The sequence below is a fragment of the Gorilla gorilla genome, chromosome 8, assembly GCF_029281585.2.
Source record: "Gorilla gorilla gorilla isolate KB3781 chromosome 8, NHGRI_mGorGor1-v2.1_pri, whole genome shotgun sequence".
In the NCBI taxonomy this organism is placed as follows: domain Eukaryota; kingdom Metazoa; phylum Chordata; class Mammalia; order Primates; family Hominidae; genus Gorilla; species Gorilla gorilla.
In genome coordinates this window covers 128,641,044-128,659,990 of record NC_073232.2, presented here as the reverse complement: position 1 = coordinate 128,659,990, position 18,947 = coordinate 128,641,044, and the positions used below count along the sequence as shown (strand labels likewise).

General features: G+C 35.2%; 1 protein-coding gene across 2 annotated transcripts in view; it reads right to left on the bottom strand.

Annotated features, from left to right (window-relative positions):
* CCDC172 (coiled-coil domain containing 172) overlaps positions 1-18,947 on the bottom strand; it is a 55,742-nt gene that overhangs the window by 20,500 nt on the left and 16,295 nt on the right. The window contains exons 4-7 of one of the 2 annotated variants that reach the window (XM_004050145.3): positions 18,784-18,900; positions 17,431-17,596; positions 2,064-2,165; positions 1,607-1,709 (exon numbers count right to left, since the gene is read on the bottom strand). In XM_004050145.3, coding sequence (XP_004050193.3) covers positions 1,607-1,709; positions 2,064-2,165; positions 17,431-17,596; positions 18,784-18,900 — 488 coding nt within the window. The remainder of the gene's footprint in view (positions 1-1,606; positions 1,710-2,063; positions 2,166-17,430; positions 17,597-18,783; positions 18,901-18,947) is intronic. The other variant, XM_019034491.3, reaches the window with a different exon arrangement.

Genomic DNA, 18,947 nt, shown 5'->3' with positions numbered 1-18,947 from the left:
AGGGTTACTACTAAATATCTCACAATGCATTGAACAGCCCCTGACAACAAAGAATAATCTGGTCTAAAATGTCAACAAGGCCAAGTTTGAGAAATCCTGCTATAAAAATAACATCTACTCCATTAAGAAGTCAAACCCGAGAAATTAAGAGAAATGCAACTATTATGGAATTCCATATACATTTGAACACAGAGATGAAAAAAGACTATTCTATCCCAAAATTCAATAACAACATCAACTTAATTTTGGCCTTCATGATGAAGCTGAATCAATGTCTTATTGTTTTTTGACATCATTAGCTTCTTGTTATTGCATCAGTTGTAAGACTGATAGTCCTCTTTCCTAAAATCTTTATACTCAGTACTTTGACTTCACTCTTCACACCTGGGAAAACTTATGAAACATGCTAATTGGGAAACTAAGTACACATATCAATGAATGAAAAGTAGGAATTGATAAATATTGGCATTTAATTTAATAACTGCTAAAATGCAATGAATGGACTAAATATATGCACTGATATTTCTTTCTATCCAAATTTCCTAAGTCATCATTTGTGAAGGAAAAAGCATTCTCTAACAGACTTTGTGTGTTTAATTTTAACCCAGAGCACATTTTTATGACGGAGTGATAAACCTACAAAACTGGAGTTCAGATTGGAAGCCCTCACACTACTAACTCTAATGACACCAGTGGGCATCACCATTTTTTAAAGTGCAAAAAAAAAATGAATGAGCAGATTGTCATTATCAAAACTCATTCTGCATCACACGTATCACCCAAGAGATTGATATTTTATGCTTATAAAACTTAACATAAAATTAAATTGCAAATATTTTCTCACAATCTACTAAAATTATTGCCTAAGGTAATACACTGCTAATATGATGCATTTGTTCAGCTCTGGTGGACATATTTCCTATACGATTTATGTTAAAGAAGGCTTCATTTGCTTCTTCATAGATCCAGTAATGAGGTTTCTTTTCTTATATGAAACCTAGAAAGTACAGGACTTCTTTAAAATTAAGCCAGCAAAGGTAACACTAAATTATTAATCAATGAGAGTCAAATTTTAAAACTTGAGATCTTTACTCCTTGTGTTTATGACTATGTCACTTCAAATATCATACATTCATTATCCAAATGCATAAAAATCATCTAAATAATCCATACAGAAAATACATTTTCACTTTTTAAGAACAAAACGAGAGTAACAAATGTCAAGTAAAATAGCAGACTGATTTCCTCCCACCGCTGGAATCTAGAAAGATTAAAAGTAATTTCAATCATTTCCCGCCAAAAGTTAGGAATAACAGAAAGGAGAGTTGTCTTATCTCTTGGGATGTGAAAAATACTGAGTCTCAAGAAAAGATAAAATTAATTTCACTATTATCAATCATCAACCCAACACATCATGAACTTATGTGTAGCACTTTCTAGCCCCTGAAGTGTTTCCTTATCAGCACGTGTCAGAATACACAGAGAAGAAAATAATGTCCTCATCTGGAACTTCAAATTAATAATTGATGCACTTAGCTTTATACTGAAATCTATTTAACTTGAAAAATTACGTGATTTAGGCCAAAATATAACAGGAAACTCTTACCTTAAGCATTCTGCATCATTTTGAGGCTTTTCACTGATTTTTATTTTTTCTGCCTCTAGATATTTGGTAGTACAAATGGATTCATTCTCTTCATCTTCAAAAACTAAGCAAATCAAAAAATAGTTGCAATCTTTTGAAAATTAAACATAAAGATTATCTTTATTCACTCATAAGAACAATACTCTAATTTTTGGTGCTTGCATATAAAATTTATATACTAATGATTTTTATTTTCTACTTTAATATAGCAATTACATGCACAAAAAAGATCTTTAAAAAATTTGTGACATTAAAAATATCAGATCTCACACTGATTAGTGTTTTATCTATTTCTTTTTTATACCAATAATAGCACTATATCACAACAGGTTAATATATTTTAAAAGAATAATATGCCCTTATCATGCATATATAACTATATTTATCAGCAAAATAACCTAACTCATGAAGGTAATACCTTTAAGTTTTCTTTGGAGAGTAAATAATTCTTGTATCAATTCACTCTTTTGTTTTTGAAGTTCATTTAACTGGCTACTATCATGTTCCATTGACTTCATTTCTAGAAACAGATACAAAAGCATCAAAAATAAAATACTTAGAAATAAATTTAACCAAGGAGGTAAAAGACCTGTACACTAAAAACTATAAAACATAGATGAAAGAAAGTGAAGACAACACAAATAAGTGAAAAGATATCCATGTCTATGGATTGGAAGAATTAACGTTGTTAAAATATCCATACTATCCAAAGCAATATACAGAGTCAATGCAATCCCCATGAAAATTCCAATGGTATTCTTCACAGAAATAGAAAAAAAATCAATCCTAAAAAATCTAAAAAAATAGAAAACTAAACAAATGCAAAAAATCTATTTTAAGCATTTAAGCTTTGCCTTACGTCAGCAATTATTAACGTTTTCTCATGTAGTAAAAATCTAAGCAGCATACGGTTAATTTTAAGCTCCAACTAGCTTCCCCTGGCCAACTAGTAACTCTTTTTAAGAAACTGACCAGAACTTATTAATCACCAGCTGGATACAAAAGGATAAGTTAGTAGATGGTTAGCCTACCAAAAGAGAATTCAAAATATGTAATATCACTTAGTGAAATAAAGTTCCAAATAAGAAAACTATCCTTTATAATTAAAACACATTTAAAATGACATTGCATAGTACTCATAATATGGCTAAAGCTTTCACAATATTGCTAATATTGTTTCTTCTACCTAAAATGCCCTTGCTCCCTTTATTCTCATGACAAATCCCAATTCATCCTTTAAGACTCATCTCCTAAATTTTCAAATATTCTTTCTTTTCTGCCATAATTTCTGGAACTCCACTTACACATTTTATTAGATTCTTTTATGTTGTTCCACATGTCTCTGAGGAGCTTTTTAGCTTTTTGAAGTCTTTTGTTTCCCTCTGTGTTTCAATTTTTTAAGTTATCTCTAAATTCACTGGTCTCTTCTTCTGCGGCCTCTGATCTGCTCTTAATCTCTTCCAGGAAATTTTTCATATCAGATTTCCTTCCTTCCTTCCTTCCTTCCTTCCTTCCTTCCTTCCTTCCTTCCTTCCTTCCTTCCTTTCCTTCCTTCCTTCCTCCCTCCCCTCTTCTTCCTCCTCCCCCCTTTCTTTCTCTTTCTTTTATTTTTTTCTGAGATGGAGTCTTGCTCTGTTGCCCAGGTTGGAGTGCAATGGCGCCATCTCGGCTCACTGCAACTTTTGCCTCCCGGGTTCAAGCGATTCTCCTGCCTCAGCCTCCTAAGCAGCTGCGATTACAGGTGCTCACCACCATGCCTGGCTAATTTTTGTGTTTTTAATAGAGACGGGTTTCACCATGTTGGTCAGGCTGGTCTCGAACTCCTGACCTCGTGTTCTGCCTGCCTCGGCCTCCCAAAGTGCCGGGATTACAGGTGTGAGCCACTGCACCCAGCCCAGATATTGTATTTCCTAACTTTTAGAGCCCCTTTGGTTCCTTTTACAAACAGTTTTTATTGATACATAATTCACATACCACATAATTCATCCTTTTAAAGTATACAATTCATTGGGCTTTAGTATTTTCACAGATATATGCATCCAATTACCATTATATAATTTTGGAACATTTCACTCCCCCCACCAAAGAAACTCCATACCTGTTAGCAGTCATTCCCAATTTCCCCTAACTCTGCCAGCCCTAGGCAACCACTGATCTACTTTCTCTATATACAGATTTGCCTATTCTGGACATTTCACAACAATGGAATCATACAGTATGTGGTCTTTTGCATCTGGCTTCTATCACTTAGCATAATGATTAAAAGGACTACCCATTTTGTAGCATGTTTCAGTGTTTCATTTATTTGATGCTTGAATATAATTCTACTGTACACATATGCCCATATTTTGTTTTTGGATTCCTCACGTGATTGACATTTGGGTTGTTTCCACTTTTTTGCTACTATGAATAATGCTATGAACATTCATGTACAGCCACGTGTTGTTTGACAACAGGGATATGTTCTGAGAAAAAAGTCCTTATGTGATTATGGTGTTGTGAGAACATCATCAAGTGTACTCACACTCACTAAGATGGGGTAGCCTACTACACACATAGGCTATACTGTATAGCCTATTGCTCATAGGTTACAAACCTATACAGAATGTTACTGTACTGAACACTGTAGGCACACCGTAATAAGCATTTGTGTATCTAAATATATCGAAACCTAGAAAAGGTACAGCAAAAATACAGTATAAAAGATAAAAAATGGTATACCTGTGTAAGATACTTACCATGAATGGAGCTTGTAGTACTGGAAGTTGCTTTGAGTGAGTCAATGAGTGGTGAGTGAATGCACAGGCCCACGACATTACTGTACACTGCTCTAGACTTTATCAACACTACGCTTAGGCTACACTACTTTAAAAATATTTTTCTTTTTTTGATAATAAATTAACTTTCACTTTCTTTAACTTTTTAAGTTAACTTTTTAAAAACATTTTGACTTGTAATAACACTTAGCTTAAAACAAATATACAGTACAGTTGTAAAATATATTATGTTTTACGTCTTAAACTTTTTTTGTAAAAAACGAAGACACAAATACACACAATTAGCCTAGGCCTACACAAGGGTGGGATCATCAATACCACTATCTTTGATCTCCACAACATCTTGTCCTGGAAGACAAGCCCCTACTGGAAGGCCCTCAGGGGCAATAACATGGATGGAGCTGTCATCTTCTTTTATTTATTACTATTATTATTTTTTGAGACGGAGTCTCACTCTGTCACCCAGGCTAGAGTGCAGTGGCATGATCTCAGCTCACTGCAACCTCCGCCTCCTGGGTTAAAGCAATTATCCTGCCTCAGCCTCCCAAGTAGCTGGGACTACAGGTACATGCCACCATGCCCGGCTAATTTTTTGTATTTTAGTAGAGATGGGGTTTCACCATGTTGCCCAGGCTGGTCTCAAACTCCTGAGCTCAGGCAATCTGCCCGCCTCAGCCTCCCAAAGTGCTGGGATTACAGTCGTGAGCCACCATGCCTGGCCTGGAGCTGTCATCTTCTATGATAACAATGCCTTCTAGAATAATTCTTACAGGACCTGCCTGAGGCTGTTTTACAGTTAACTTTTTTTAATAAGTAGGAGGAATATACTCTAAATAATAATTATAAAAAGTATAATGATACATAAACCAGTAACATAGTCATTTATTATCTTTAGCAAGTATTATGTACTATACATAATTGTATGTGCTATACTTTTATATGACTGGCAGCACAATAGGTTTGTTTACACTGTGATCACAAAAACATGTAATATGTTGTGCCACAGCGTCACTAGGCAATAGGAATATTTTCAGCTCCATTATAATCTTATCGCACCACTGTCATACATGGTCTTTCATAGACTGAAATGCTGTTATGTGGTGCACGACTGTACAAGGTCTTGTGTGGACATGTTTGTAATTCTCTTAAATACCTGGAAGTGGAATCATTGAATCATATGGTAACTCTAGGTTTAATGCTTTGAGAAATGGCCAAACTGCTTCCAAAGCAGTTGCATCATTTTACATTTCTCCAATTTCTCCATATTCTTGCCAACACTATTGCTGTCCACCTTTATTATAGCCACACTAGTGGTATCTCATTGTGGTCTTGATTTGCCTTTCCCTGATAACTAATAATGTGAGCAACTTTTCATGTTGCTTAAAAAAATACATCGTACAGTTGTATAAAAATATTTTTTTTCTTTTTAAAACTATTTACACTCAAACACATATAATTAGGCTAGGCCTACACAAGGTCAGGATCATCAATACCACTGTCTTTCTCCTCCACATCTTGTCCTGGAAGACAAGCCCCTACTGGAAGTGGCTTTGTATAGCTTTTTTGGGAAACGTCTATTTAATTCCTTTGTCCATTTTTAAATTGGGTTATCTTTTTATAAAGTTGTAAGAGTTTTTAATATATTCTGGATACAGGTCCCTTATATATGATTTGCAAATATTTGCTCCCATTTTGTGGTCGTCTTTTCACTTCCTTGATAGTATCCTTTGAAACACGAGTTTTTAACTTTGATGAAGTCCAATTTATCTATACTTCATTGCTTGTGCATATCTAAAATAAACCATTCCCTAATCCAAGCTCATGAAGAGTTACACCCGTATTTTCTTATAAGAGTTTTTCATTTTTAGCTCTTACATTTAGCTGTCTGATCCATTTTGAGTTAATTTTTGTGTATGGTATGAGGTGGATGTACACATTTATTCTTTTTTTTTTTTTTGAGATGGAGTCTCGCTCTGTCGCCCAGGAAGGAGTGCAGTGGCGCGATCTCGGCTCACTGCAAGCTCCACCTCCCGGGTTCATGCCATTCTCCTGCCTCAGCCTCCTGAGTAGCTGGGACTACAGGCGCCCACCACCATGCCCGGCTAATTTTTTGTATTTTAAGTAGAGACGGGGTTTCACCATGTTAGCCAGGATGGTCTTGATCTCCTGACCTCGTGATCCACCCGCCTTGGCCTCCCAAAGTGCTGGGATTATAGGCATGAGCCACTGTGCCCGGCCTTGTTTATTAGCTCTAATAGTTTTCCTGTAGATTCCTTAGGTTTTCTATATACGAGATCATGTTATCTTTGAATAGAGATAGCTTTACCTCTTCCTTTCCAATATGGATGCTTTTTCTTTTTCTCTTTTTTTTTTTCCTAATTGCTCTGCCTAAAACCCCCACTATAATGTTGATTAGAAGTTGTAAGAGTAAATATCCCTTGTCTTGTTCCTGATCTTAGAGGGGAATATTCATTCCATTATCATTAAGAATGACATTAGCTGTGGGTTTTTCTATAGATGCCCTCTATCAGATTGAGGAAAGTCCCTTCTATCCCTAGTTTATTGAGTGGTTTTATCATGAAAGTTGTTGAATTTTGTCAAATATTTCTTCTGTGTCTTTGGTTATTTTTATATCTTCCATTTAGTTCCTCATTATGCTCATGTCCTTGAGTATACTTAGAATATTCTAAAAGCTTTAATTATTTTTCCTTCTAATTGCATCATCTATATCATTTCTAGGTATGTTACTATTGACCAAATTTCCTCCTTGCTCTGAGTTGTAATTTGCTGCTTCTTTACATGTCTAGTAATTTTTGACTGTATACCAAACATTGTGTTTACTATTTTGTTAAATGAGTTTTGCTATCTTCCCATAAAGGATGTTGATGTTTGTTTTAGTAGGCAGGTAAGCTACTTATGGGTCATGTGCAAATCTTGTTTATAAGATTTTTTTAGGGTAGGTCTAGAAGAGTATTTAGTTTAATTTAATCCTTCTATTAAGGCAGAACTCTTCTGTTTAATGAAATATTTCTATTGTGACAAGATGGAACATGAATGTCTTCCATTCCCATATGAGCTCTTAGAATTGTCCACCTTATTGCTCCCCAGTAGTTTTTCTTTACTCAGCCCAGTGGGGTTTCCTGTTTGTATACACAGGTTCAAGTACATCCAAAGACTCAAGAGGATCTCCATCCAGATTTCCAGAGCTTTTTCTCTGTGTGGATCTGTCCTCTCAAGTACATTGTCCTGAAAATTCTAGCTAACTTGGCCTCCCTAAATTCCAATCTTTGTTTCCTCAACTCAGACCATTTTGCATTGCTTAAGTTCCTCCCAGTGCTACTATCCAAAAACTGTATCCAGTGAGAAGGCTTGGGCAATTAGGGCTTACCTCATTTGTTTCCCTTCTCTCAGGGATCATGGTCCTGTACTCTCTTGTCCTCAATATCTAAAAGTAGTTTTTCATATTATTTTCTCCAGTCTTTTAGTTGTGATAGAAGGGAAAATTCCATAAAATTATTCCTCATGATGATAAGTAAAAGTTCTCCACATAATATTTAAATTATCCTTTTACTTGTCTCTCTTCCACATTAGATCACAAGCTCCTTGAAAACAGGAACTATGCCTCATTCATCTTAAAGTCCCAATTTCTGAACAGTGCCTGGTGTAGTATATACAGTAGATGCTCAAGAAAGCATGTTGAACAAAACTAAAATAAATCATATAATTGACTTTAAATATTTTTGATTATTCACAATGTTTCTGTCCACTAGTGTAGGTAACTGAAAGTGGACAATTCAATGAAAAGAAAATACGTTCATGTTTATCCTTCTGCTCCCTTAATAAACAAAAGTTTAAAATATAAATATAACTACATGTTAATATTCAATAGAGGGAATCCAGGATACCATAACACAATATTCAACAGATTAAAAAAGATACAATATTTTATTCATTATTAATCGATTTATCAGACATTCTATCACAAGAAAATCTTTGTAAAACTTAGGCAAGAATGATGGAGAAATACTGGATTTAAATATTTCTGAAATATATCTTTCTTAATGCTGATACTTTAGCCTAAATGAAAAAGGTAAGTCTAAAGATTAATCCTTTAAAGAAAAAAATAAAACAAATATGCCAATTTCTTATCAGGCTTATAGAACAGAAAAAAATAAACACTGTGTTTGTGGTGATAACTTTTTTTCCTACTTGTTTATTGCCTCACTATTATTTTATTGTTATTTTTATTTACAGCTTTATTTAGGTATAATTGATGTGGCAATCACTTTTTAATTTCTTCCGCGGCCTAAAACCCACAATGTTCTAATCAACAGCTAGCTTTTATGGTTATGAATATTAAACCAACTAAGACAATCAAAATTAATTTACATCTTTTAACATGTGAATTGTCTTCCTCATATGTACATTGCCAATCATTAAAGGATATTGCCAAGCAAAGAAAAAGTGTTATATATTGCTTATCTCACATCTAAGAAAAATGAATTCAACAACTCGGAGAAATGAGTAAGAGGAACATTTTGAGAAAAACATTATGACAACCATTATTTTGAAACCAAAAGTGATGAACTGTTTTATCTATGAATTACCAAATGTTTAAAATAAATATTCAGTCATTTTACAAACTGATATATTGAATATCAATTATTCCACATTTCTAGTTTCTCAGGCCAAAAACCTTAAAGTCAACCTTAACACTTCTTTCTCTCATATTCCATATCAAGTCCATCTTGAAATCCTGCTTGCCACCTTCAAAACATATTTAGAACCTGAATACCACTTACCACTTCTATGCTGCATCCCTGATCCAACTGCTCATCATCTCTCACCTGGATTACAGCCACTGTCTTCTAGGTTTCCGTTTCTGCTTTTACCTGCCTTAACTGTGTTCTCAATAGCAGTCAAAGTAATCCTATTCAAATGTGAGACCCTTCGCTCTTTTGCTTAAGTCCTCCAATGGCTTCTCATCTTACTTCAGTAAAAGTCTTCAGAATGACCCACAAGGTTTTAAATCTGGATTCCTGTCACCTCTCTGATCTCATGACCTCTCCTTTGACTCTAAATGCCTTAGGCTCTGCTTTTTCTCAAAAAATGATTAGGTACAAACTCCCTTCAGGTGATTTGCATCAGCTATTCCTTCTCTGTGAAATGATATTCCCCCAGGTATTCACTTGGTTGATTCCCTTACCTCTTTCAGGTCTTATTCAAAACTCACCTTATCAATGAGGCTTTCCCTGGACATCTATGTAAAACTGTACCACACACCCCACTGCAACCCCACCCCTTATCTATCTATCCCTCTTCCCTCCCTTATTTTTCTCCACTCCCTCCCTCTCTCATACTGGAATGTAGGCTCCATGAGGGCAGGGATTTTTTTCTTCTTTTCTTGGTCACTACAGTAACACCAGGTCCTGTAACAATGCCTGATACACAAAAAAGTGCACAAGTATTACTGAATGAGTGAACAAACTAAGCACATTTCAGAAATACATTTGTAAGCAAATGTAGTTCCTCTCTCTGTGAAAGTTTATACTTTAGTGGAAGAAACAGACAGGAATCAAATAATCACACAAGTGTGTAATTACAATGCTTTGAAGAAAAAGCACAGAGGGCAATGAGAGAATATAACCAGAAGAGCTGACCTAATATGGAATTGGGAGGGTGGAGTATCACAGAAGGATTTCCTGAGGATGTAACATTTGAGCTGAGATCAGAAGAAGGACAAAGTTAACTAGATCACTGGTCCCCAACCTTTTTTGGCACCAGGGACTGTTTTTGTGGAAGACAATTTTTCCATGGACCACGGGAGGGAGAGGAGTGGCTTCAGGATGGTTCAACTGCATTACATTTATTGTGCACTTTATTTCTATTTTTATTACATTGTTATCTATAATGAAATAATCACACAACTCACCATAATGTAGAATCAGTGGGATCCCTGAGCTTGTTTTCCTGCAACAAGACCGTCCCATCTGGGGGTGACAGGAGACAGTGGCAAATCATCAGCCATTAGATTCTCATAAGGAGCATGCAATCTACATCCCTCACACGCACAGTTCACGAGAGGGTTTATGCTCGAGAATCTAATAACTGCTGCTGATCTGATAGGAGGCAGAGCTCAGGTGGTAATGTGAGTGATGGGGAGTTGCTGTAAATACAGATGAAGCTTTGCTCACTCACCCGCCACTCACCTCCTGCTATGTGGCTTACTTCCTAACAGGCCACGGACCAGTACTGGCCCAGGGGTTGGGGACCCATAAACTAGATAAAGGATTAAAAAAGTATTCCAAATAGAACACAGTCAACGGTCCTGAGGCAGGAGGAAGCGGGGTACAATCTAGGAACACAAAAGAGGGCAGCATGCCTTTAGCACAAAGAAGCTGCTGGGTGAGGCTGGAAGGTGGAGAGGCACTAGATGCTGCAGGGATGGCAAAACAGGTTGGAAAGCTTGGTTTGCCATATTTAAACAGAACATAACCTAAGAGGCTTAATACAATAGTACGGTATTAATAATATCTTTTTTAAAAATGGATGTTTACATTTTGGCAATCTCAAGGAGTAAGAATAGGCTCCAATCCTGTGGTTAAAAAATAATAAATCAAAGATAATATCTGGCAGTGGGAAAAAAACACTGAGTAGCAGAAAATAGTATAAATATAAAAATAGCTATGAAGTTAAAAATGGAGATTATTCAAAACCCAATGAAACTGGCTGACTAATCATAGTTTTGGGCTAAAAGCTCAGTGGGCAAGGTCAGAATGAAGCAAGAAAGAGGAGAAAAGTCAAATGCCAGAAAATAACAGATGTGGTGGCACGAATTAGAAGTGGGAATGGAAGAGCAAACACCGACAGGTAAGAAGACAAATGGAAGCTAAACTGCTCTGGGAAGTCAACAGCTCTAACATCTGCTTAAAATTTGAACAACTTCTTTCTCCACCACCACCACCACCACCACCACCACCACCACCACCACCACCACCACCACCACCACCACCAAGAAGAGTTGCCACAAACCATTTCATAGGTTAATTCTTTTGAACCCTGAAGGAATAGAAAATTATAGTACGTACATTTTTCCAAGCAGAGAAAGAAGAAAGCGTCAGTATGCTTTTTGTGAAATCAACATAATACACACACAAATATGAATCTCACATATACTGATGCAAAAATCTTAAAGAAGATGTTATCAAATAAAATTCAGTAATACATTAGAAGACTAAGAGTGCACAGCTAAGTAAGGTTAGTGATAGGATATATATAAATAAAATTTATTACATCAATAGATTACAGTTGGAAATATGAATGTCTCAAAAAGGAGATGTAGTGGGAGGGAGGGAAGAATGGTGGAGGATGCAACTAAACATAGAAAACCCAGTGAAATCAAGTTGTATCAGCTTCAACTAATGACAATTTTGTCTTTGTTTTCCAATATTTGCTGTGTTTCTAATTTTACTGGCTGATACTTTTAGAACACTGTTATATAATAGTGATGATATTGGATAACCTCCCTTATTACTAACTTTTATGGAAATACTTCTAGAGTTTCATTGTTAATCATGATGTCAGAGTGAAGCTCTCCCTCTCCTTCTTCCTCTCCTTTCACCTCTCCTCCTTCCTCTCCTTTCACCTCTCCTCCACCATTTTTCCCTCCTTCCCCCTACATCGCCTTTTTAAAAACAATCATATGCTTTTCCAACTGTAATCTATTAATGTAATGAATTTTATTAATAGATATCCCATTTCTGCTCTTCCTTCTGCTCAACTCCTTACAATTTGGCTTTTGCCCTGCTTATTACCTCAATCTGCTCCCTTTCCTGAAGGCCACCAATGACCTCTGATTGCTGCTTCTTAGTCCTTATTCTAGTTGACAGCTCAGCAGCAATCAACATGGGTTGATCATGCCTTCAAATACTCTCCCTAGGTGACGTCAACTCCACTCAGTAACGTGTTCTGCCCATCTGTCATGAAGCTGTCTTAGACTCTTCACTCAAGTTTTTGAAAATCCTGATGTTCTGCAGGGTACTGTCCATTTTCTTTCAATACATTCTCTCTAGGTGAGTCCCAAAATTTAATAGCTCTAGCCCAGAACTATCTCTGAGCTCTTGACTTAAATTACAACTATCTAATTGACATCTACACTCAAATCTCTCACTTGGCTAATCAGTATCATTCTTCAGACCTCAGTCTGAAGGCAACTTGTTCAGGGAAATCTTCCTTAACTTCCTAGTCCAGTTTAAGTCTACTTATATATGTTCTCATATCATCTTGTGCTTCTCCTTTTGAAGCAGTCATCAATTTATTATTATCTCATTCATACTGTTGGGGTCAGCACATTAATCAAAATAAAGTCCCTGCTATTAAAAAGATTAAAGTTTTATATGAAAATGTTATGAAATACCTAGAAACAGACTTTCTGAAAGAATAAAAAATCAATATCAGGTACTCTGAAAACAAATCTTTTAAAATAAATCCATATTTCTGGAAAAAGGGAACTAAACTAGAGGGCTCCGATAGTATCTGTGATATCAGGGACTTTTTTTTTCTTAATTTTATAGAGGAATAATTTACATAAAGTATATACATTTAGAGCACACAATTTCATGACTTTTGACAGTCACTGACACCTATGAAACACCCACAGGCAAGAAACTACATTTCTATCAAGCCCAAAAGATTCTTTGTGACCCTTCACAGTTCATTCATTTTGACCCAGGCAACCACTGATCTGCTTGCTATTGCTTTAGGTTAGTTTGCATGTGTCTAGCTTCTTTTAATCATCACATTATTTTGAAATAGGTCCATGTAGTGCATCAGTAGAATTAGTCATTTTTATTGCCAAGTATTCCGTTGCACAGATATGTCAATTTTGTTTAACCATTTACTTCCTTTTTTTTTTTTTTTTTTTTTGAGACGAAGTCTCACTCTGTCACCCAGGCTGGAGTGCAATGGCGCGATCTCGGCTCACTGCAACCTCCGCCTCCTGGGTTCAAGCCATTCTCCTGCCTCAGCCTCCTGAGTAGCTGGGATTACAGGCGCCCGCCACCACACCCGGCTAATTTTTTGGTTTTAGTAGAGACGGGGTTTCACTATGTTGGCCAGGCTGGTCTCGAACTCCTGACCTTGTGATCCGCCCGCCTCGGCCTCCGAAACCATTCACTTCTTAACGGACATTTAAGTTATGTTCAATTTTTGACTACTGTGAATAAAACTGCCAAAACGTTAGGATATAGGTTTCATTTCTCTAGAGTATCTCATTGTGGAGTGGCTGGGCTGTATGGTCAATGTACATTTAGCTTGTTAAGAAACTGCAGAACAATTTTCTAAAGTGATTGTACCATTTATTTTACATTCCCATCACTACCATGTAAGTATCAGATGCTCCACATTCTCAGCAACATTTGGTATGGTCAGTCTTTTTAACTTTAATTAAGTGGATATACAGTGATATATCACTGCCATTTTAATTTGTATTTTCCAAATGACTAAAGATATTGAGTATCTTTTCACATGTTCATTGGCCATTAGTACTCTATTGTGAAGTTCAACTTTTTTCCCTTTTATAATTGGCTTTTTGCCTTTCTTATTTTTTAAGTTGTCAGAGTTCATTATGTTCTGGATAACAGTACATTGGAAGATATATTTAATGCAAATATTCTCTCCAAGACTGTTGTTTGTCTTCTAATTTTCTTAAGTGTCTTTTCAATTTATTTTAAATCTGTTTTTCTTTTTACGGTTCATGATTCCCATCTAAGAAATCATTGCCTATTCCAAGATGGAAAAGATTTTCTCCTATGTTTTCTTCTAGGAAATTCACAATTTTAGCTTTTGTGTCTAGGTGTATGCCTATTTTGAGTTAATTTATAATACAGTGTGAAGAGTTAAGGATCATTGTTTTGCAATGGATGTCCAATTCTTCTAGCACCACTTATTGAAAATATATTCCTTTTCCCACTGAACTGCCTTTCCATCTTTGTTGAAAACCAGTTGACAATATGCATTTCTATTTCTGGACTCTCTTCTGTTCCAGCTATTTATATGCCTATTTTTAAGGCAGTGACACATTATCTTGATTACTATAGAATTTGAGTAAATTTTGAAATCACAGAATATAAATCCTTAAATTTTATTCTTTTTAAAATTGTTTTGATTTTGTAAGTCATTTGTATTTCCATATACAAAGGCATTGTTCTCATAGAAGATGATAGCTCCATGTCCCTGAAGACCTTCCAGTGGGACAAGATGTAGAGGTGGAAGACAGTGATATTGTGATCCTGACTCTGTGTAAGCCTAATTAATGTGCATGTTTGAGTTTTAGGTTTTTTTTTTTTTTTTTAGTTTCAAGTAAAAAAATAATTTCTAAGATAGAAGAAAGTTGTAGAATAAGGATATAAAGAAAAAAATTTTTGTATATTCATACAATATGTTTTAAACTGTTATTAGAAGAGTCAAAAATAATAAAAGGTTTATAAAGTAAAAAAGTTACAGTAAGCTGAAGTTAATGTTAATTTACTTTGGAAGAAAAATTCTTTTTACAAACTTAGTGTAGCCTAAATACACAGTGTTTATAAAGTTTACAGTAGCATACAGTAATGTTCTAGGCCTCCACATTCACACACCATTCACTCACTGACTCGCCCAGAGCAACTTCCAGTTCTACAAGCTCCATTCATGGTAAATACCCCATAAAGGTGCCCTACAGAGATTTTTAAAATCATTTATACTGTATTTTTGCTGTACCTTTTCTAGATTTATATATGTTTAGGTAGACAAATACTTGCCATTGTGTTCCAACTGCCTACAGTCTTCAGTATAGTAACATTGAGTACAGGCTTACAGCCTAGGAGCAATAGGCTATACCATAAAGCCCAGGTGTGTAATAGGTTATCCCATCCAGGTTTGTGTAAGTACAATCTATGATGTTCACATGATGATACTAAGAATGCATTTCTCAGAACATATCCCCATTATTAAAGTGATGCATGATTGCAAATGGATTCAAGTGTATCATTTTATTATTAGTTTTCTGTCTGTTCTGTGTTTTTGTTCCCCTCTTTCCCTTTCCCACTTTCTTTCAGATTAAATGTATATTTTAGGCTGTCTTTTTAATTTCTATATTGTCCTTTTAGCTATTTGTTTTTGGATTCTTTCCTTAATGGTTGTTCTGGAATTAAAATAAACAACTTTGGTAGCCTTACTACAAGATGCCCTCCCTGTCTTCATTCTCACCACTAAGAAATGTCTTGAGGGTAAAGAAAAAAATCCAATATTCTTAAGAAATCATAAAGACTAAGTCTAGCATGTGAATTAAAAACCCTTTCCTAAAACCTCAGAAAAATCCAAGGTGATGCCTCAGAGAACCATTCAGTCAAACTATAGGGCCAAGAAGTTTAAGAATATTGTCTCAGTAGTTTTAGCAAAAGGCCAAAGTATAAAAGGGCTTATCTCAAAGAAATTTGTAGTTGTGGCTTTCCCCTAATGAAATGAGCCTCAGCGGGATTCACGTGAGACCCACAAAGTTTTTAAGAGCACTGTATTTACATGAACACAGTGAGCTTGGACTGAAATGGACAGAGGCAGTAAAAAAAAGGAATGATATGCAACTTTTACAGAATGGAAGCAGGCAGAGAAGGACAATTGCAAACGCAAGCTATCTTTTATATATATATATATATTAAAAAAAAAAAAAAGGAATGGAAATAGGAGCACAGAGAGTAGTGCCAAGAGTCATGGGGAATCATTCCCAGGAGGGAGGATGACTGAGTCCTAATCAAGGAATGTCCAGTACTTGCCTGGCTCAATTTCAGAATTGCTATATAACAATGACTCCAGTTTTTCTGCTTTCTGAACAGAAGTGTCACTAGTGATTATCCTATGCCTATCTCACCATAGTGTATTGGGAATATGAAGGGCAACTGTTTCTTTGGCTGAGGTCTTCAGATCAAGAGGACATGTACTCAAGGAGTTACATAAGCAACTACATCCAAGGAGCCTCATGTGCAATTGAACCTAGTTTAGATGAGGAAATACTGGACCTTAAGCTAATGCTATAATAGAATCTCTGAAGTTTGAAAACTGATTTATCCTTGACTTTCCCTATTTGGCAACTGCTTTAATTCAGGATCTTATCAAAGATTGCAATAACCCACATACTAGTTGTATTAGTCCATTCTTGCACTACTATAAAGAACTACCCGAGACTGGGTAATTTATTTAAAAAAAAGAAGAAGAAGAGAGATTTACTTAGCTCATGGTTCTGGAAGCTATAGAGGGAGCATGGCTGGGGAGGCCTCAGAAAACTTAAAATCGTGGTGGAAGGCAGAGGGGAAGCAGGAACATCTTACATGGCCAGAGCAGGAAGAACAGAGAGAAGCAGGAGGTGCTACATACTTTTAAACAACCAAATCTCACGATAACTCACTCAATGTCATGAGAATAGCACCAAAGGGGAAACCTGCCCAAATGAGCCAATCACCTCCCACCAGGCCCAACCTCCAACATTAAGGATTACAATTTGACATGACATTTGCATGGGGACACAGACCCAAACCTTCACTAGTGTTCCTGAAATAACACTCTCTCCACTCCACTGTGTAAACTTATTCCTAGCTTCTCCTGGATTGTTAGAGGATTACGGCACCAATCCTAACCCCTACTGTAGCTTCCATCACAATGTGCTGTAAATGTCTGCTTACATACTTTCTTCCTCCACTTTTTATTGTTATATCTTCAAGACCTAGAACACTGCCTATCACATAACAGATATTTATTTATTAAATGAATGACCAAATGCTCATGTCACATGTACTTCTAAATCATTTGAAACTGCTCACAATAGAAGATACATCTTCATTAAATCAATAAAAGTAAAAGAATCGCTATGCAATAACCCAATTTGCTCATGAAAAAGTTAAAGTTTTGGAAAATTCATTCATTCAGAATAAGTTATTTTCATTAATGCAAGACAAATGAGGTGATAATATTTATTCATACCACTTTTCAACATGTTTGCTTGGTTTTCTAAGTCAGATATTTCAATCTTGACATTTTCTTTCATCAAAAGCTCTCTTTTCTTTGTTATTTCATAATCATTATTAAAGTCTGTAATTTCCTTAATAAATTTGTCTTCCTCCTCTATTGTTTGTTTCTTTATAGCCTCCTGAAAAACATAAATAAAAGATCAAATATAGGTGTTAGTTGCAATAATATTTTTCCTTAATTATTTAAAATATAATAATTTGGAATTATTAACAATGAAAGTATATAGTTATACTTCCTGGTATTATGGCAAAAATGTTTTTTTCTCATAGTAATATTAATAAAAAACTGAAGCTATTATATAGTAACAACTATCTTCAGATGAAAGATTTAATCTTAAAGTTTTGGGAGAATTATTGAGGTAGATATTCTACCACTCATCATTATATCTGTTTATTTGTGTATTAAAATTCAGAATCATATTACATTTTATAATTATAATATAAAACTGGAGAGTAAAGTAATTAAATGGCCAAACTGAAAAACTAAAATTTACACTTAAAGGGATTACTGCCTTACAGGAAAACAAACAAACAAACAAGGATAGCCAAGAAAACCTTTTAAAATGTGGATGATGAAAGCAAAATTATATATTCACTTCAAAATCAGTTTTAAATAATAGTTTACATTTTATGAAGTATCAACATGGCAGAGAAATAAGAATTTCCAAAAACTACGGACAATGCAAAAACGTAAACTCTTTGACAATGCTAGAATATAAACATTACCATATTTTTCTAAGCTATGTCAATGAATTTTAAGCCACATTTTCAAACTGGCCACGTCATTTCAAACCACCAAGTGTGTTGGTTCTGACTTGATATGTATTTTTAATATCTTTAAATGTATTTTCTTTAAAATGTTAATTAATCGCAAGTCATATTTCTAAATTGGCCCTGTCATTCAAAACTATTGCTCAGGCTGTTGGCTCTGAGTTAACAGAAAAAGATTAACAATATCCATCCTTTTAGCCACATCCATACATATGCCTAAAGTGTGAAACTTTCTGCCTTTCAAAACGATTTTATCCAAGGTCTCAATGCTTGAGCAATTCAAATCAGTTCCACTGTTTCTTTTGTGCTTATTACAACTGAAAATAATTGCTATATTACATCCCTGCCCATATGCTTCTTTCAAACTGTATTACTCTACCAATTGGTTTTAAATAGCACTTAATACTTTCCTGTATCTGAGCAGTACTACCTGCTAATATGCACATGGATAATTTCTAAAAGTATACTTAAGTATATTTGAATACTTTTTTACATAATTAGTGAAACAGATTTTTCTAGGTGGCTGGAAACTTACAAAGGTTTGAAGAAGCATATTCCTGTGGTTTGTAATTTCACTGTACTGTTTTTCTAAGGCATTTTCATGAGCTTTCAAAAGCTGTAAGAAGAAGGATTTTTCAAAAAACTGTTGAACCTTCAAAGTACAAAAACAGAAATCAGAATAAAACAATTAATTAGACA